Below are 20383 nucleotides of genomic sequence, written 5' to 3'. Positions count from 1 at the left end.
GAGCCTATGCTGTAGAGACCGTGAACCACAACTGCTGAGCCTGGGTACTGCAACTACTGAAGCCCATGCTCCTAGAGCCCGTGCTCCGCAACAAGAGCAGCCACCACAGTGAGAAGCCCGCGCACCGCAATGAAGAGTAGCCCCCGCTCGCTGCAACTAGAGAAAGCCCGCACGCAGCAACGAAGACCCAACACAGCCAAAAATAACTAAAATTCAATCTTTAAAAAAAAAATGGTTCAAGGGACCTCCCTGGAGGTCCAGTGGTTAAGACTCCGTGCTTCCACTGCAGGGTTCACCGGTTTAATTCCTGATCAGGGAAGTAAGATCCCACATGTCATGTAGTGTGGCCAAAAAAAAAAGAAAAAACAATTCAGAAAAAAGTTGACTATTCTCACAGTATTTCTGGTACTGTACTTCTCTGTAAGTTTGGAATTATTAAAAGAAATGCTTATGACTTATATTTTTATAAATAAAATAAACAATTATGAGAATATTAAAGTTTGAGTTAAAAACCCAAAATGTAGGAATGAAGAACTGAAAATTCTTAATTCAGTAAAATGAAGAACACATCATATAGTTTGTGGACCATCAACGGGGGCGATCACATTAAAAAAGTTAACAGGGATGAAAGGCTCACATTCAGAAATGAAATGGCTAAAATGTCTCTCAGTCAAACATTTAAGGGCACACACAGAAAGACAATTTGCTAAAAGTGAAGATCCTTTTAATTTTTTTAGATGCAGGTTACTTAGATGGGGAAACAGTACTTAAAATTCCATGGAACTAAGGTCAAGCAGAGACCATGACCAAATACTTAACAAGGACACCGTATTTTGATGCTCTTTTTTTGAGTCAGGACAATATCCAAAGACAGGTGATTCTTCCTAATTTGCATCTCTGATGACCAATGAATGAGGCCTTTAGTCATCTTTGTATCAATATCTTAGTCTAGGCATTTGAATCCCCAACTAATTTAATGCAACTTAGTTATTCACTTCATCATATATAATACTTACACATGGAAATAAATTCTTTGATTCCCATGAATAACATTTCAACTATTAAGTTACAAAATGGCAAGAAAGATTCTTTGAGATCTCCAAGTAAGAAAAAAAATGAGAAAAGTATATACCACAGGGCTTCACAAATATGAAGCAAAAATGGTTAGAATCTTTTTTTGTTGTTGTTGTGTTTTTTTAAAACATCTTTATTGGAGTATAATTGTTTTACAATGGTGTGTTTCTGCTTTATAAAAAATGGTTAGAATCTTGATATAAAATAATTCTTCCTAGGTTCAAATCTGTTGGAATCCTTGAATGGTTTAATATCTACAAGACACCATTTGTGGGCGTTCTTTTTAAAAAGCCCCAATGACCTCGCCTGTCAGGAGCAGGTGCCTCTCAAGCTGGTGCTGGACAGAAGAGGCTTACGATATTTGCACTGAATCCAAACTCGGTACATTGTCAGTTGTTTCCCTCGATTCACTTGCAACCGGCGATCCACCAGGTTCTGAACCTTTTCCAGTCCAGCAGTAGTGAAAAGTGCGTCCAGTTCATCTAGTTTGGAAAGAGATGTTTATGTATTTTCCCCTGAAGAAAAAGCACTGTGCCTACCACTTCCCATGTTAAATGGCACTCTGTGAGATTGCTGTCCTTATTTATAGATTTTAAATGGCTTGAGCAGTATTGTTTAGTTACACATGCAGTAGTGGCTTGGTAGCAGGAAGTCCACATTTAGGTAGGGGAAGGCAAACCATGAGTGAATGGCAGCCTGGAACCCACAGGGAGAACCTCTCTAAAAGTTAGCTGATGAGAAAGAATTTTCTAGGGTTCTACGTACACCTTACAATTATATGCAAAAATTGACATATATGGCATGTCAAGGCCATTTTTTTTTTTTTTTTAGGAGAGAGGTTCCATCACTAACTAAAGGTTCAAAAAAGTATGTGACCTGACAAACGGCCCAGGAATGAAGTATTCATAAGGCACTGGAGGAGGAGGAAACCGGCAGCAGGACAAGCAGCGGAGGAGAGCAGTTCTGAGTTATACCTAGAACCCAAGGGGCCATGAGTTCACCGTAACTCAGGTGCACCTAAGGTACAACCCAGCTTAGAGCCTGAAACAGCTACAGTGGAGTCTTGCAAAATGGGCAGGTTCCTGTTTTGGACAAAGTGATAGAGAGGAAGAGCAGCCAGTAGAAGAGCAAAGTAGGGACAGAAGGATCTGACAAGCTGAGCCTACTTGGAGCAGTGAGTGGTTCAAGGTGGCTGAAGGTAGGCTGAGAGATGGGGAAGGGCAGAGAAGAGGCTGCGAAAGATAGAAGGGCCAGATGATTTCACTTCTGAAAGCACACGGAGGAACATGTAATCTGGCCCTGTGGGGGCTATCAGCATAAAGACAAGTGCTTTCATACCTTGTGTGAAGAAGTACACTCTGGTGCCATCGCCTCTCACATAGAAATTTTCAGACAGACACTGACCTGCAGAGTGGTGTGGTAAAGACCAGAGAAACTTTAAAGCACTTCTTTGAATTTCATTGCCAATCAAATGTGCATCAAGATATCAATTTCTTGGGCCAAGAACGGATCCTTTTCTTGGTTACACTGGTACTTTGCAGGAATCTGCAATTTCTCTCCTACAAAGGAATGGTGCTTTGGAGAAGAGCAGCCCAAGGGGAACAATCAAACTTCAGTGTTAGCTAACACATGCAATTCTCAGCCCCCTGTTCTACAGTTCCGTTTCATGATGAAAATAGCTTGTTTTTCCCTCCCTCCCCGATTAAATAAATAGCGCATACACTTTGTTTAAAAACAGAAACAACTTTCTAAACAGCCTTCTGCCCCTCTAAAAATACGTTTAAAAAAACCTCAAGGAATATAGCTAAGTTTAAGGAAATCTGAGACAGCCACTATTCCTGTTTTAGTGACTGTCCTTTTGCATGTCTCTCTACGTATCCACATGCACATTCATAAATATGATCACATATATACTGTTTTTATCAAAGACACACACTTCCCCTCCTGCTGCTAAGCTCCCTGACCTTGTCAATTTAACAACCTGATATGTAATCAATCCTTCTATACCTTTTGAATGTCCAACTAATCTTATTTTTCCCCAGTTACTGTTATACATGGGATTAAGTTTAAAATACCCATGTGCACATTGCTTTTCTCACTTGGTAATATAGCGTGGAAACCCCCCCAAGACCAGTGGTATGGGGTCTATCTCATGTGATATGCACAACATTCCCCTATCCAGAGGCAGTCACTTTGTTTCCAAGATTTTGCTTATCATACACATATTATGTGCTGGTTCTTGAATAAATCCCAAAAGGACTGTTGGATTGGATAGATAACACTAGGATGCTTAAAGAAAGGCTGTAACCATTTCTATTTCTACCAATAATGGAAGAGTGTATCTCTTTCTCTGAATCAGCCAGCAATAGGTATCTCATTGTTATTTTTATTTTCTTGAAATTTTGGTTTCAGCCATTTGGATCTGCTCTTTAGTAAATCAACTCTAAAACACTTCTTGTCTGTTTTTTGGTGGGTCACTGATCTTTTCCCTTATCAATTTGCCAACAGCCCTGCTTGAAGAGCACTGACATTGTCTTTATCTGTTCCTTTAACTGAAAATATTTGTCCTCAATCTGTCATTTGTCTTTTAACTTTAATGGCATCTTTTGCCATACCACACTTAAAAACTATTTATGTAATCAAATGCCTTTTTCTAAAAAAGACCTCCCTAACACCTAGATTATACAAGTCTTCAAAAACATACCACCCTTATCATGTATTAAATGGCTTTATGTATGGAGCTATATAATTTGAGTCTCTATTTTATTCCACTAATTTGTATGACTATTCTTATGGCAAAACCGTTGTTTTGATTATAGTGGGAAAATACCTTTTTTAAACCGAAGCTGAGCCATGTCATAGCGGCCATAATCTCGCAGAAGCATCATCCCTCCAGGCTTCAGAAGCCTGCTTAGCCTGTTGATAGCCTTCTGCATCCTGTGGGGCAGCAGGGAACGAAGATCAGATCTCTTTAAGGATAAGGTTCCTCTCCCCTGTAGCATATCCCGAAAAGCCCTGAAATCTCCTCCGCTCTTGTTTCAGTTATAACCTGAGCACATGCCCAAACCTCTGCTGTGCCTTCTGCTGCCTGCTCACAACTGTGCCTCCGATCCACTGCCTTCAGTATGAAGAGGTCTGAAGAGGCCTGCTTCTTCAGCAGAGGTCCACCGTGGGGAAAGTTATATGTTCTCTGCCTGATTCACTTCCCACTCCTCATGGGGAAGCCAATCCTACACCAGGCTCCCATGGATCTGAGAGGACCCCTGACCACCCGGTATGGAGATTGCTAGTTGACCCATCTGCCTGCCCCACTAGGCCCAAGCTCTTTGAATGCAGCCTGCATCCTTCCATCTGTTAAATGAAGACTGAACCTAGAACTTACAATTTACATGGTGATACAGTCTGTATGCAAATGAGTACTCTGGGCAGACTGCTTTACACTTCTGACTGCACTTTCCATATACAGAGTCTCAGTGCAGGTTTCAGCTTTAACCACGGCAAAAGTATAAATGCTTAAAACTTTAAAAAACCATTTGAAAGTCTATTTAAATACTGAATAATGAATTTTTAATTTTAATGTTTTGTTTCAGTCCATATCAGTTTTTAAAAGTGTACAGCATGTAAGCTTCTGCAATTAATGTTTAAAACCATGCCAGGCTGTTTGGGCTGCCCTCCACCTGCCTTTATTTCTCACTCACAATATCCCTGTCAGGTCAGATGACACAATGCTATCCTAGAGGAAATGTGGGCTAGAGAAAGTCAGTCACCCCCCACCCCCCGCAACTGCCCCGAATGCTACTGCCTCCTTGAGAAAGTATTTCACCTTCGTCGGGACAACTGGCTGCCTGTCTAGGAGACTTCAATGGTATCTTTTAGGGTAAACCAACCGACTTTCCTTTTATCTAATCGTGATTTTACGGAATTCTCCTGTACTATAGTTTTCTGAAGAACTTAAACAGAGAACACCTGAGTTAAACTTCACTGTAAATTTTGTGCTGTTAACAAGCTTGTTTTATTGAAAGCATTTAAAAGGCCAATAATGGGATGTTCTCTAATAGCTGTGGCATCCACAGTTCTAAGACATCATGCTATGTGATGGTCAATAGGAAATTTCCACATACCCACTAAGACAGCCCCCTCACTCTCTGGGGATGTTAAACCATAATCATGAGAAGAACCGAGCACTGCAGTCAACAAGCAGAGGTTTAGATGCTAAACCAGAAGTTGGACTCCAAGACAAATTTAGAAAAATAGTTGAGAAGCTCCTACTGCTCCTAGGATGGAGGAGCTTCTTCCTGCCTATCAGAACATTAATAAAACCCTTCTTATTTAGGTTCCAACTCTGACATCCAGGTCCCTGACCAAAGCTTTGTTTTTGCTATGCTACTGGCTAAGGGATCTAAAACTTACTTGTCTGGAATGATTGCTGAGAGAACAAATATGAGGATGATGACATCAAGACTATCCCCGGGCACTGGGTAACTCTTATCTTCATCACACAGGTCGTGAACAAAGGCAAAACACCGAGAAGGATCATATGCTGAATTTGTCTGCAGACAGATGGAAGAGAGGACACAGGCTAGAAAATGTTCACATAGCCTCAAGAAAAGCTATCTTGCTTTAAACGTAATCACCGCCTCTTCCCACTGAGGAGATAGTTCTTGCCATTATGGCAAACATTCTTACTCTTAGGGTAAGAATCAGGAACAACTCTAGGACCCTGTGGAATCTAACTGGTATGCTTAAAATGGAATGTTCCCAACTCCTCTAATTTTAGTCTTTATTCTGATGCGGAGTCAGATCTGAAGACTGGAAAATGACCAGGAAGGTAAGTGACCAAAAGGGCAAAGAGAAACCTCATAAGGAGGAAAACAAAACGTACTGAAAAAGCATGATTTAAACTCCTACTACAGCGTATTACACAGATCATAGAATTCTCCAGGAAAATCTCTCTCTCTAGATGTGGAAGATTTAACCTACAATTTATTATCATTAAATTAACTAAGGATAAGCCTCAATATTCGTCTGGTATAGGTTTGCAAGAATAGTTCCAGAAGTGGGAATTCCCTGGCGGTCCAGTTAGGGAATACTTTCACTGTTAGGGGCCTGGGTTCGATCCCTGGTCAGGGAACTTAGATCCTGCAAGCCAAGCAGTGAAGAAAAAAAAAAAAAAAATCCAGAATTATTACCAATTCCTGAGCTCCTATGCTAGGAGCATCATACATTATTGTAACACGCACATTTTTAGGGTAACTTCCCTATCCACATCTCTCTTCTCCAAAAATGTGACTTTGTTCCTCACTGGCCACAGCTAATTGAAACAGGGCAAGTAGACTGTCAGCTGGGTTGAGTCAATCAGACTTTCTGGGGACTTTGGAATCAAGACACTGTCATTGAGGGGAGGTTTTGGGAACACGTGAAGAGGGGAGACTTGTAAGGGACTGGGAGGGGCAAGTATGCTGAGGCCAAGGCCACGTGCAAAACCAGGAAAAACTTATTAGAGAAAGGTGGTCTGCAAAGAAAAAACAAAACAAAAGGCAAAGGGGCAATGAGAGATAAGACACTGTGAACTTGAGGGAGGTATTGTGATAGGAGGGGGCGGCAACATCTCACCAGCCAGCCAATTTGCCTTTGGTATCTGACACCTTTTCAGGGCTGAGTTTTAGTCCTGGCTACACTTTACGCCCTTGAGTTCTATGACAATCCATTTAGCTGAGTTTGTCTAGAAGTTTCTGTAACTTGTAACTCAAAGAATCCTGAATGAAATAATCATCTCATTTTAATCCTTAAAACACGAGTTTGGGTAGGTCAAGAGACCCGCCCAAAGTTTCACAGCAGGCAAGCAACATATTCTGTATTCACATTTGGCCCTTTCCTCTACTCCATGCTGTTTCAGTACATCTTTTACTTTCAGACCACAGTACAATAAGAAAATAGCTAGAGACCTTGATTTTTAGCAGACCCTTTCCCCTTTAAGTCAGTGAAAATTAGGGACAGGAGCACTGCACTTACCTGGACCAGTTCTACAGCTGTGGAAGAAAAATCACAACAGTAAACAAAGAGTCTTGGGTCACTGAAATGGGCAGAAAAAACAGCAGAACAATTAGATTACAAACTGTACTATGTCTATTCTCTTTCCCATGTAGCAGAGTTAAAATATGAAGGTACCATATATTAACAATGCAACAGGTTTAACACCCACTAATTTCCCTGATGACAAAGATAACTCATAAATAAAATTAAGTCAAAACAATCCATAAATGGATAATGTAGATATCTAATCTCCTATAACCCACAATTCTCAATAACCACTATTACCACTTGGATGCAGTAAGAGTTCTAAGAAACAACAACCCCTCACTTTTCTCTTCTTTGCTGTCATGTAAACTTTACAACAAACTTACTTGTTAGTTTGTAAAATTGGAAAGACTGTGTTTCCCACACCACAACCAACCTGTAGACAGAAATGAACTATTAATCACAGAACTTTCCAAAGAATTAATTCCCTAAAGCTAGATAAATAATCAACAACGGATAATCTTGTCTAATTGTATTAGGGAAGGTGTAGTGACCAGAGCTAAATAGTACCCATGACATTCCCTGCCCTTGACCTCGGGAACCCTTAAAGAGATAGCCATAAAAGATGAGAGCACGGGCTTTCACTAGCGGGAGGGAGATGGTCTGGAAAAAAGGGCATGGGCTGCTTTTACTTTCTGAGTTTTGGCAAATGGTCCTGTAAACAAAACATTTTCTTACTGAGCTCCACTATATCATTATTGGAAAAATGTTTCTAGCAGACTGGGTTGAAAAATTCATGAAAGGAGGACCATGGCAACACTGTCCTAAATTCAGCGCTGGGTGTGGTAATTATAAAAACAGCACAATTTACTAAAGGCTTACTGCGTGCCAGACACTATTCTCAGTCATTTTACATACCTTACTTCAATTAACCCCCGTAACAACTATGAGGCAGGGAGAGGCAGAAGTCCCATTCTGCTGGGTAAGGGACTAGCACAAAGTCATGCCAGAGGACTCAGTCCCAAAACTAGTCAGCTTCTGGTGGAGTGTGTTGTCACTTCTGTGAACATTTGTTACAGTGCCCACCCTAGACATTTTTTCAGGTCTAGCCTAGCCTCTGCCACACATCCAAACTGAGAAAACAAGAATTCTCTCACAATTGAGAGTAGGTACCACCGCAACTAACCTCTCCATCTCATAACTATCTTAGAAGTAACAAAAGTTGTCTTCTGACCTGGGACTCTTTACTAGATGGCAGGTACAGCAGGATGCTACAACTTCTGGATGCAATATAATGCTCCCAATAGCAGGTGATCTGTCTTTGTTTGCCATGACCACCAGGTATCTGGTCTGCATCTAGGGCATTTCATTAGTTCAAACACCTGGAGGTGTTTCCAGGCCAACATAAGGGTCCAGTCTAGTCAGGTTCATCAGTCAGAAGTTACTTTGGTGGTCAGCCTCTCTACTGCCACCCTATGTGCATAGTAAGACAGCCTCATTAACCCCACTACCAGGACAATAAAGGGAGGTTACCTCCAGTATTCGGTAGGTGGCTGAGGATCCAGGAAACTCATCAGCACAGATTTCCAGGTGACGGAGTTTCTGAGTTACATTCTCTTCCACAGGAGGTGGCTGTGTTTTACGTCCAAGGCTGACTGAAGAACAACTGTGCTGTGCTTCTATTATTAAACCAGATCCATCCTCACTGCTTCTACACGCAGGTACTTCACTCCCCTTGTTCTCTGAGAGCAAAGCCTTCAAGTGATTTTGGTTTTGGCTAGGTGCCAGCTCTGGGAATTCAGTAAAAAGCCAATGTCTATCCTTGAAAAACCCATTTTCGTGGATTTTGTAGAAGTCATTCCAGTATTTGTTGGCATTGATCTCATAATCAACTGTAAATAGTTAAGAAAGAATTTTAAGAACCATCTCTCAATATTTTATCTGTATATAGTGTAAATCACCATCCTGCTTCACCAAAATTTGTACTAAAAGTTATACTCAAGTAAAGCCACAGTCTCAGAGCTGGTGGTCATTTAGTCCTACCACCTATCACACTTGAATTTGCTGTGTATCTTGTCCTTCCAGGGAGTTCAACTTCTGCCAGAGAACTTACTACCTATCAAATTTCCCCTCACATCTTTGGATGGCTCTTAACTACTAGAAAATCCTAATATTAAGCAAAAAATCTGTCTAATCATTTCTGATCAAAAGGTCCTACTATTTCTCAGGGCCAAAGAGAACAACTCTTTTGTATTTGAGGACAATTATTTCCCCTTCTAAATCCTCTTTTACAAGCTAAACGTCCCAGGTTCTTCAGTTACTCCCCATGTGAAATCAATGGTTATGATACAGGTAGCTCTTTACATTATGTTCCTCTGTCAGTGATTCTTTAGAGTGTGGAGCCCAGAAAGAAATTCTCTACTACTAATAGAGACTAAAAATGGAAATAGAAAATGCTGACAAGAGGGGAAAATGTCTTCAGATGAGAAAAGATTTGATGATAGAGTACAGGAGAGACTAAGGTATGGACTATTTAAAAGAAAGCTGCTGTTTAACGTAAGCAGACCTAGATTTCAGTTTTTCCTTTTTACTAATTTATTATTTTTTTGAGATAACACTGGTTTATAACTAGATTTCAGTTTTCTGCTCTTTGCCAATACAGGGCCTTGACTAGTGTAGTAGGAGAATAAAAACCCGAGAAACTGGATTTCAATTCCACCACTACTAACTGCTTACCTCTGGGCAAAGCACTTAATGTCCTGAGGTCCAAGATTCTTTAACTGTAAAAAGAGGATATTGGACTATATGATTTTCAAAATCCCTTTCAACCTTAACTTGCTTTGATCTAGTCTTTGTCAAACTATGTAGGGTGAATATTTTGTAACCGGAATCTTCTAATTGTTGTTCAGAACTCTTTCAGTGGGTACTACTCTCCCATTCCTAGCGCTACCTTCAATTGTCACTTAGGACACAGGCCCAACCAGTCCTAGTTTTTTAGTATCTAGGGATACGTTGCAGTGAAATCATCCACCTCTGCAGAAGGGGCCTCTTTTTCTTTGACCAGACTTATTTCCACTCTGCTTCATCCATCTTTCCTTGGCAGAAGCCCTAAATCCTCATAGCCATCACACAAAGAAAAGGCACATAATTCACTACTCATTAGCCATCCCCCCAACAATATTTAGAATCTGACCACTTGAATCTAGCTTTAATGGCAACATTTCCTCAGGCGAAGTGTAATGATGGAGAAAGTATCGATACACCCTCTAAGACAATCATGTGACCACACGGTTGCCACACGCCAGCCATATTAACAAAGATCTAGTCAACATAATTAAAGACTTAAATCACTAGAAAATACTATCAAGATGGTTATCTTCTTCCAAACAAAAAACCAAACCAAAACACGCTCTACGCCCTAACAAGATTTTAAGGCGCAGCCCTTTCCCATCCTTGCCCATCCCCTCCACTCCCATTCTACCTCCGAATTCTGTATCAGTCCACTAACAAAGACCCGGCGGCCTCGGTTCTCTGGCCTCTCCGGGAGAACACGTCCAGCAGTACGCTGGCTGTCTATGCCACTGTGGGCCCACCTGGGCGCACCTTGTTTCTCCTGGCACACCCGCTGGGTACTGTTCTCCTGGACTTTCCTCTCCGCCGCCGCGGCCTGCTCTTCTGACCACTCCACACTGTCCCTGAGAAAATTAAACGGGTAGCTTAGGGGCCTCAGGTTCCCGCTGCGGGTAGGTGAGTCCATGGCCCCGGAGCGCCTCTCCCGTGGGAGGAGAGCGCCTCGAGCAGGGCAGCGGGACTCTGGCCGGCGGTCAAGGGTTTCTCGGAGCGCTCCACGGCGCCGGGACAGAGGGCGAACCGCAGGCCGGGCGAGGGGCAGGGCGGTTACCAGGCATTGTGGTGGAAGACGCGCGCCGGGTCGCTCAGAAACCGGCTCCCAAACTGCTGCCTCTTCCCGCAGACCGCGGTGTGTTCACCTTCAGTGTAGGAAGCGTCCATGACACCGGAGCCGGAAATCCCTACCTTTCCCTAACGCGAGCACTTCCTGCGAGGTCACGCCCCCTTCCGGAAGGCGAGCGGTCTGGGCGGGAAAAGACGGAGGCGGGGCGAGGCGAGGAGGGGCGGCCCTGGGGGCGGGGCGGCCTTGGAGTTGGGCGTCCAGGCGGCGTTCGGGGTCCGTCGGGTCGCGCGGGGCACCTTGCGGAAGGAGAGGTGGTGGGGTGTTGCCCCAGAGTCGTTTGTCCCTGAAGAGGCCGGCGAAAAAGTGGGAGACGTTCTACTTGAGCCTCCTTTCTAATGCTGGGATCCTCTAACAGGTTCCCTAGTTTCCCTTAAGTTGTAAGGCTGGAAAAATCTAGAATCACTTTAAGAATTAAGGGTACCTAGTTCCACCGTAGAGCTAATGACCAAGATAATTGAGGAAGGTAGCAAGCAGGGTGACGAAATAGGGCAGTTTTCCAGCTTCTATAGTCAGATTATCACAGTGTGAAAAAGGAAAAAAAAATGTGTATACATGTATATTTAAAAAGTATATATATAATAGTGTGGGACTATATATATATATTTTCTGGGGGAGGATATGAAATGAATTCTGAGAACACGAGGTTTATTCGTCAAATGAAATCGAATATCCAAGGACAAGTTTAAAAATATAACTACCTTTTTGGATTATCTGTATGAGAGCTTATTTGCACAATCAGAATTGTAATACATACACATATGTAGTTCTATTAATGCATTTTCAGCCTTACATTTCTATTTTGATAATTACTACAAACTGATTCTCAAAAGAAGAAAGTGTGCTGTCAACATAAGGTAAGGTTAATTAAGAAGACTTCCAGTAGAAGAGTGATGACTACCATTTGTAAGAAGAGAAGGGAAGAGTTAGTTATTTAAGTAATGTAGTACTAGGTTTAGCATACTGGTAACCAGTGATAGTTTAACTCCACTGCTTAGTCTTTCCATAGGCAAAACCAAGGGGAGCAATGAAAGATTCTATACCTTTCCCACCAAAGAAATGGGAACAAGCTCTAAACCCTCTGTAATCACAAAGAAAAATACAGAAGTGAATCAAAAAGATAAGATAGTAAAGAACTTGTACTACTTTATTTGAAGACAAAATACTTTTGCCATTCTCAAGGTCTTTTGAAGCATTTTGAACAAAAGCTCCTTTCCAAAAAACAAGTACAAGGATTTTTATCTTTTCTCAAGGCCTGCTGTTTGCAGATAAGGTGGTTGGTTTATATTTATTTTTGGCATCTTGTTCCTTCATCTACAGGCTTTTTTTTCCTCCCCACACCAAAAGCTGTTTGTGGTCCCAATCAACGGTCCCAATCAACAGTCCCACTGCGTATCTTCTTGCAGATAGCTCACTCTGTCTTCACTTGAAGTTGCTTGCTATATTAGTTCCAATAATTAGAGCCATTAAAAATGTCAAGCAGGTCTTCCTTGGTGGCGCAGTGGTTGAGAGTCCGCCTGCCGATGCAGCGGACACGGGTTCGTGCCCCGGTCCGGGAAGATCCCACATGCCGCGAAGCGGCTGGGCCCGTGAGCCATGGCCGCTGAGCCTGCGCGTCCGGAGCCTGTGCTCCGCAACAGGAGAGGCCACAACAGTGAGAGGCCTGTGTACTGCAAGGAGGGAAAAAGAAAAAAAAAAATTAAAATGTCAAGCAACTTGGGCCTTTTAATAAAATGTGATAGAGTATCCTAAACTTAACTTTTATACAATTATCTTTGGTTGACCTGTACAACTCATTTTTCTCCATCTTTTTTTTTTTTTTTAATATTTATTTATTTAGTCGCACCGGGTCTTAGTTGTGGCATGTGAGCTCTTAGTTTCGGCATGCATGTGGTACCTAGTTCCCTGACCAGGGATCAAACAGGGACTCCTGCATTGGGAGCGTGGAGTCTTATTCACTGCGCCACCAGCGAAGTCCCTTTTTCCATCTTTTGAAGCACCTAAAATAATATTTCGGAAGGAATTTGGAAGACATGTATCTGTGAGTCCTCCGTGGTATCAACTGGACTGTAGTGTCAGCAAGCACTACCCTTTCAGAGGAGCTAAGGGTCCCTCTACTGGTGAGTGTTGAGAACTCTTCCAGCTCAGTGGGTGGCATGGGTTCAAAGCATGGAAAGGTTAAGAACTCTCAGGCTGGATTATTGCTTTGAGTGTTTAACCCTAGACAGGGGTAGTTAATTGTTTCAGGCTTTCATTCAATTCCAGTCAGTGGAAGTTCTGGGCTGTGTAAGCATGTGCTCTAGAACTGAAGGACTGGTGAAGGTATCCTAGTGTCCTAATTTGCTCTCCTTAACAGTTTCATAGAACCTGGACAGCCTTCGTAGCAGCCCTAGATATTGAATAAGCTGGTTTAACAACGTTAATTTTAAAGCAGCTTTTGTGGCTTTTTCCTTATTGCAAAATACATATATGTTTATTGTAGAACATTTAGAAGATATAGATAAGACAAAAAAAAAGAAAATATCCCATCCTACCTTTAATTTAATCCATTAGACACTTTGGTTTATATCCTTCCAGTGTTTTTTTTCTAATTTATTTATAGAAATAATTTTTAAGTTAAACAATTTCAGAACAAACTGCTTTGTGCCCTTTTTTTACAGTTTCATTGAAGTATAATTTACATACAGTTAAATTCATCCATTTAAAATGGAAAATTTGATGAGTTTTCATAAAAATCTGTATTTGTGCAACCACCATCATAGTTAAGTTTTAGAACAATCCCATAACGTTCTCTCATGCCTTTTAGCAGTTGTAGTCTGCCTTGTAATTGTGAATATTATTCTTTTGTTTGAAATATTTTTTTGAAAAAAATTATTTAATTATTTTTAATTTTTGGCTGCATTGGGTCTTCGTTGCTGCGTATGGGCTTTCTCTAGTTGTGGTGAGCAGGGTCTAATCTTCATTGAGGTGTGAGGGCTTCTCATCGCATTGTCTTGTTGCGGAACACGGGCTCTAGGAGCGCGGGCTTCAGTAGTTGCAGCACGTGGGCTCAGTAGTTGTGGCGCATGGGCTTAGTTGCTCTGCGGCATGTGGGATCTTCCTGGACCAGGGCTCGAACCTGTGTCCCCTGCATTGGCAGGGAGATTTTTAACCCCTGTGCCACCAGGGAAGCCCTGAAATATGCTTTTACGACATAATTTTAATGACCCTTGTATTGTTTTGTATAGCTGTATCATAATATATTGGACAATTAGGCTACTTTAAGTTTCTTACTATTAAAAATTCACCATGAGAAAAATCCTTATAACTAAATCATTTTGTACATTCATAATTCTTTTTTTTTAAACATCTTTATTGGAGTATAATTGCTTTACAATGGTGTGTTAGTTTCTGCTTTATAACAAAGTGAATCAGTTATACATATACATATGTCCCCGTATGTCTTCCCTCTTGCGTCTCCCTCCCTCCCACCCTCATGATTATTTCTTTAGGATTAATTTCTAGAAGTGGAAGTGCTGAATGAATGGTTATAATTAGCTCCGTTATTAAGCTCTGGGAGGTCAGAGCATTTTATCTGTTTGCTCACTGTTAGATATCCAGGCCTGAGAACAGGGTCCACCACACAGTTTGCAACTCAGGAAATAATTGGTGAATGAATGGCTGAGTACCTGTTGCTATACTGTATTCCATCAATTTATGCTGTCATCAACAGTGTGATAATTTAATAGAATATATTACTGCACATTTAAAATTTTCCAAGACAGATGTACTTAAAAATATTCTGTCCTGTTATCACATTGATTCAAGGAAATATTCCAGGAATTCTAATATTTTGGCATCCAAGTTAAATCTCTTAGGTTGCCTGTTATACTCACAGCCATACCAAAAAAAAAAAAAAAAATCTCTTGTCAAACCATAAATTTTGTCTTTTATTTAGAAAATGTAATCACTTATCTATAATGTTATCTATTTTTGTCCCAAACATAACATTATAAAGACTGGCAAATATACTTAGACAGTTTTGAATATTCAAGGTAACACAAAATTACTTCAAGGTTATTTCATTAAACAGTTTTGGGATCCTTCACTATCTTCATTGTTTCTTCCTGGCATGTTATAATTTTACATTATAAGCCACTGTCTCCCTCAATATGGAACATGTATTTTCCTTTTTCTAAAAGGAAAAAAAAGTAATGGATGATATACACTTAAATATAAAATAATAAATTTTATATTATTTATATTTTTCCACAATAAAAAATTGCAACCCCTCAAACTTGTAATACAGTTATACATGTGCTCCTTTATTAAATGCATTAAAGAACAACAACAAGCATAATGGATGAGATCACCTTAAAAAAATTTTTTTATGGTAAATACCTAGGAGTGGGACGGCTGGTTTTCTTGCTTATAAAATTCCTATCTAGCTATCCTTCATTCTGGGAATTTTTCTCCAGGCATACATAGCACTGATCAAAAATAACACTACTTTTGTTTAGCAATGGCCAGAAGTCTGGTCTGGAATCTTTTTTTTGAGTGATAAAACTTGAAAAGAATATTCTTTCCAACCAAAATCCATCTTTAATCACAACTACTACAAAACTGTTACTCACTCATTGACCTTAACAGTGAAGAGTGAGTGAAATCAGCTATTCTTTAGGGTAATCCAAGAGATCAGTCTGAAAGTGTGTGGCTAAGGAGCCTTACGAAAACCCAAATCTAATCAAGGTTCCTTGGGGGATTGCGAAATTATTCCCTGAAACTGAAGGGTCATTGTCATCTGCTGCCTCTGGCTTCTTTCACAAACGATAAAAAAACTAATGCCACTTAAGTCACATAAACTCAGGTGCTTATTGCTGAGAGGGCTGTTAGGAGGTCAGAAGGGCAGCCCTGTGCTGAGGTAAGTGCCAGCTTTGCTTTTCTCCTTCCTGCTGAGGCCCAGGCAGTTTTGAACCAGGTAGGGGCAGCGGAGTGCAGCTGGTTGCTAGGGGAATAACCGCAAGGCATCTATCTACTAGCAAGAATTAGGAAAGGGAAACCATACTATGACTTAAACTTTTTTACTGGTCAGAATTCCAAAGATGTCAACATTTCCAGCTGCTAAGAATGTATTAGACAAAAGCAAGAATAATTTTGATATCTATGAAAAAGTAGTTTGCAATGAGCTGTTTAGAAAATGTAGAAATTTCATTGTCGAAACCCTTTGAAGCCTTTCCATTTTCTTCTTCTTCCTGTGGCACACTCACTAATATTCGAAGAGGAAGAGAATGCAGAGTTGTGGAAGGAATTTCTATTCACATAGGCATCATATAACCTTAAGTCCTTTGGGGAAAGTAATTCTTGGCAGACATTCCAGGACCATGTATAAGTAGAAAAGGTGTCATAAAAGGACTCATTTTTACTGTCTATCCCAATCAAATCCCCTCGGATCTTCCGCCAGAGGTTTAGCATTTGTTCCCGGTGCTCAAGGGCAATTCCCAAGTTATAGGTATCTGTAGCTCTCTTTACCTGCAGTGAGAGAGCAGAAGTTTACAGTAGTTACCTTAAAATGTCTTTGGTTTGTGGACCACAATTCTAGATATCCCAAGAGTTATGTTCCCAGGTTACTTGAAAGTCACTGAATTTATATATTGGGTAGTGCCTCTTGAGGACATGTGAGTTAGGAGTTGATGGACAATGAAAATGTATTACTTGGGAATAATGAGATTTTAAGAAATTTTATAAGAATTTAAAAACACAGTAGGCTACAACAGGAGGAAAGTGGGATGGAGATAGGCTCTGGATATAATAGGAGTGCCAAGGATGGCACTCAGTCCAGCCTAGGGCAGGGAGGGAGGAGATGCTGAGCTGAGTAGGTCCTCAAGGACTTGATTAAATCGAGGGAGTGGGTGGTGATGGGAAGGTGTTCCAGGGAGAGGGAATAGCATAAACAACGGCTCAAAGGCAATGCATCCTGGAGCTGGTAGGGGGAGCCCAGGCACTTTGGTATTGCTAAAGTGTCAAATTTGAGGAGAGGCAGGCCAGGTGTTGTTGCTGTAATCAGGCCCTGAGACTTGTTCTCAGTGAGGTTGGGCATAGCCCTTTCATCAGTGAAAATCATGCTGTAGTGAGACACTTTTCTGTTAGAAGTGAGATAAATCCCTCAGTTGTATGGAGCAAAAAATATAGTTGAAAAACCCTGTCATCTCTGAGAAGGAAACATTCATTTCCTAAGCAGGACAGTGACAGGCTGGATCTTCTTTGGATTCATTCCTCACAGCAGCTGTGTGGAGGATGGGTGGTGCTCTGAGGAAGGGATAATCATTGCAGGTTGCTGTTTAGGTAAAGCCTAATGAGGACCTCAGCTGAGACAGTAGTAACAGGATGGAATAAAGGGGACAGATGTGAAAAATCTTTGGGAGAATGAGAGTAGCCAGATTTGGTGATTGGTGGATGTGAGGAGTGAAGAAAAAGTATAAATTAAGGATGGCTCCTGGCCTTCTAGTTTCAGTGCCTGGGTAGATGGTAGTATCAACAACTGAGATATGGAATCCTCAAGAATGAGCCAGTTTGATATAGAAGATGATGAATTCGGTTTTGGACATGTCCAGTTTGATATGTGGTGAGACAGCAAGGTAGAGATGTTCATCAGGCAATCGGTGAGATGAGGAAGAAGTACTGGAAAGAAGTCTAGGCTAGTGACAGCTAAGAGTTATCAGGTATATAGGTGGCAGCTGAAACAAGGAGGGTAGATTGAGATAGCTCAAAGGATACTCACCCTAGCTGTTCCTTTACTTAATGCAGAGATCCCCAATGTTCTGTTGCGACTGGGTTATAGGGATGCCAAATTATTGGTATTCTCAAGTTTCCTAGCCCTTGAGGCAGCTAGCATCTCAGGGCTGGAGCCCTTTGGCTATAAGCGACCTCCATTTACGCCAGTGTGAATTTATGCCATGATGAGACAGAGGTTGGGAGTCTACTCCTTTGCATTCTTGTGGCATGCTGTACTGACCTCCTGTAGTTCCGTTTATCCCAATGTATTATTACTGCTCCTTTCCTTCTCCGTGTCTCCCACCTTACTGCTAGCTCATTGAGGGTAGGAACTGTGTTTTTTGTTCTGTGGTATCTCATAATCTCAGAACTTTGTTAACACTGGATAAATATTTACTGAACAAATGAATGTATATAATAATAAGAGCAGTAGGATGAGACTAGAAAACTAGGAACCATCAGGACTTAAGGAGGGACATCCCTCGTGGCCCAGTGGTTGAGAATCTGCCTGCCAATGCAGGGGACACAGGTTCGAGCCCTGGTCCAGGAAGATCCTACATGCCGTGGAGCAACTAAGCCCGTGCGCCACAACTTCTGAAGCCCACACGCCTAGAGCCCGTGCTCTGCAACAAGAGGAGCCACCACAATGAGAAGCCCGTGCACTGCAAAGAAGAGTAGGCCCTGCTCACCGCAACTAGAGAAAGCCTGCGTGCAGCAACGAAGACCCAATACAGCCAAAAACAAAGACTTAAGGAACCTAAATGTCCATCGACAGATGAATGGATAAAGAAGATGTGGTTTATATATATACAATGGGATACTAATCAACCATGAAAAAGAATGAAATAATGCCATTTGCAGCAACATGGATGGACCTAGAGATTATCATACTGAGTGAAGTAAGTCAGACAGAGAAAGACAAATATCATATGATATCCCTTATATGTGGAATCTAAAAATAGATATAAATGAACTTATTTACAAAATAGGAATAGACTCACAGATGTAGAAAACAAACTATGGTTACCAAAGTTTGAAAGAGGAAAGGGGGGAGGGATAAATTAGGAATTTGGGATTAACAGATACATGCTACTATATATAAAATAAACAAGGGCCTACTTTACAGCACAGGGAAATAGAAAAGAATCTGAAAAATAATATATTTATATGTGTATGTATAACTGAATCACTTTGCTGTACACCTGAAACACTGTAAATCAACTATACTTCAAATAAAAAGACTTAAGGGATGAACCTTCAGGAAAGAGAAGAGAGAGGAAAGGACACAGAACTACAAGGAGAATTAAAGATGCAGTATTGTAAATGTTAAGGAAGTAGCAAGTGCCTAGGAGAGCCTGATCATTAGTGTCAAATGCAGAAGGGAGGTGGCATAAAATAAATACACCCCAGTCTGTCTCTAGAGGACAAAAGTTGCTAAGAAGTCAGGGCACAAAAGTAGACAGGTGGCACACAGTTGTGGTTAATCCACAGTTGTGAATTCTGAAGCCAAGCTACCCATGCTTATAATTCTGGCCCTATTAGTTTCTAGCTGTGTGCTTTTGGGGAAGTCACTTAACCTCTCTGTGCATATGTGTAAAATGACGAAGAGTAACAGTGCCTACCTCAAAGATTTGTTGTGATAAGTAAATGAATTAGTACCTGTAGAGCACTTGTAGAGTACTTATAGAGCACAGTGCCTGACACCTAGGAAGCATACTTAAACTACTATTATTACAATTATTCTTTTAGCTGCCATAATAAAGATGCATTCACTCATCACAATTCCCTGATTACACCACTCACTGTGACCGTTGGTTTACTGCCTTAATTAGTTGCTATTTCCAGCATGAAACAAATGAATGTCCCAGAAATGATGCTGGGTATGACTCCATAGGTGATTAGCAGGATGAATTATAACAGTTAACACTTGAACCCATTTGATTATAGAGCAAGAAATATCATTACAATGGATGAAAATAAGAAATGATCTGGTCTTATTTTAAAGGCATAGCTGTCAGTGGTTTCTCTGAAGGTGTTCAACAGAGAATACTCACATGCTGTTTAATAGCAGCTGCATCAGCCACTGTCCAATTCTGCTTTTTCTTGAGTATTTGGTCGATGGCGAGGATGTCAGTTGGGTAGCCTGAGGCACGGTCGATAGACTTCGTATTTGCTGCCTTTATGAACATTTAAAAAGGAAGGTTAGTAATATATTTTAGTTGAATTATATAACAAAGACAAAAATACACGGAAGTGTATTGTATTATGAAAGGGTGTGTATATGATTTACAAGGTTATTTCTACAGCACTTGTCAGTTGTTTTGGGGTACCTGGTATAGTGCCATGCGTAAATGGGCATCTAGCAAACTCTCTTTCTTAATAGTGAAGCTTACTCATAAGAGGAGTATAGACCACAGGATGGTTTATGTTGGGGATGGATATGGAGGGTAGAGAGGAGTCAACTCCATCCTCACCCAAACTTCCAAAGCACTAAAAATGAATGTGCCCTCCACAAAGTACAACATATACTACTCCCAAAATTCTCACAGGGAACCAGCCATCTGTTATTTT

General features: G+C 41.0%; 2 protein-coding genes across 8 annotated transcripts in view; both read right to left on the bottom strand.

Moving 5' to 3' along the window:
- Nucleotides 1-697: 697 nt before the first annotated feature.
- METTL2A (methyltransferase 2A, tRNA N3-cytidine) lies at nucleotides 698-11124 on the bottom strand. Of its 7 annotated transcripts, none has more exons than XM_060134446.1 (9): nucleotides 10994-11124; nucleotides 10686-10787; nucleotides 8626-8984; nucleotides 7479-7528; nucleotides 7087-7147; nucleotides 5485-5624; nucleotides 3905-4011; nucleotides 2413-2478; nucleotides 698-1556 (listed from the first exon to the last, which is right to left on the bottom strand). In XM_060134446.1, the coding sequence occupies exons 1-9, from the start codon at nucleotides 10998-11000 to the stop codon at nucleotides 1384-1386; spliced, it is 1065 nt and encodes a 354-aa protein (XP_059990429.1). In that variant the 5' UTR covers nucleotides 11001-11124; the 3' UTR covers nucleotides 698-1383. The 7 variants fall into 7 exon arrangements, 3 of the variants coding, with proteins under 3 accessions (XP_059990429.1, XP_059990428.1, XP_059990430.1); XM_060134445.1 differs by having other exon boundaries at nucleotides 10696-10787; nucleotides 10994-11118; XR_009537590.1 differs by lacking the exon at nucleotides 2413-2478 and adding an exon at nucleotides 2479-2649 and having other exon boundaries at nucleotides 1419-1556; nucleotides 10696-10787; nucleotides 10994-11118.
- Nucleotides 11125-15495: 4371 nt separating this feature from the next.
- EFCAB3 (EF-hand calcium binding domain 3) overlaps nucleotides 15496-20383 on the bottom strand; it is a 35767-nt gene continuing 30879 nt past the window's right edge. The window contains exons 9-10 of the mRNA XM_060134277.1: nucleotides 19867-19989; nucleotides 15496-16570 (exon numbers count right to left, since the gene is read on the bottom strand). Of these exons, the coding sequence (XP_059990260.1) occupies nucleotides 16250-16570; nucleotides 19867-19989 (444 nt within the window). The 3' untranslated portion in view covers nucleotides 15496-16249. The remainder of the gene's footprint in view (nucleotides 16571-19866; nucleotides 19990-20383) is intronic.

Source organism: Lagenorhynchus albirostris, chromosome 20 (genome assembly GCF_949774975.1).
Source record: "Lagenorhynchus albirostris chromosome 20, mLagAlb1.1, whole genome shotgun sequence".
Lineage (NCBI taxonomy): Eukaryota > Metazoa > Chordata > Mammalia > Artiodactyla > Delphinidae > Lagenorhynchus > Lagenorhynchus albirostris.
The sequence above is the reverse complement of the archived record's forward strand: the minus strand, read 5'-3'. Positions and strand labels throughout refer to the sequence as shown.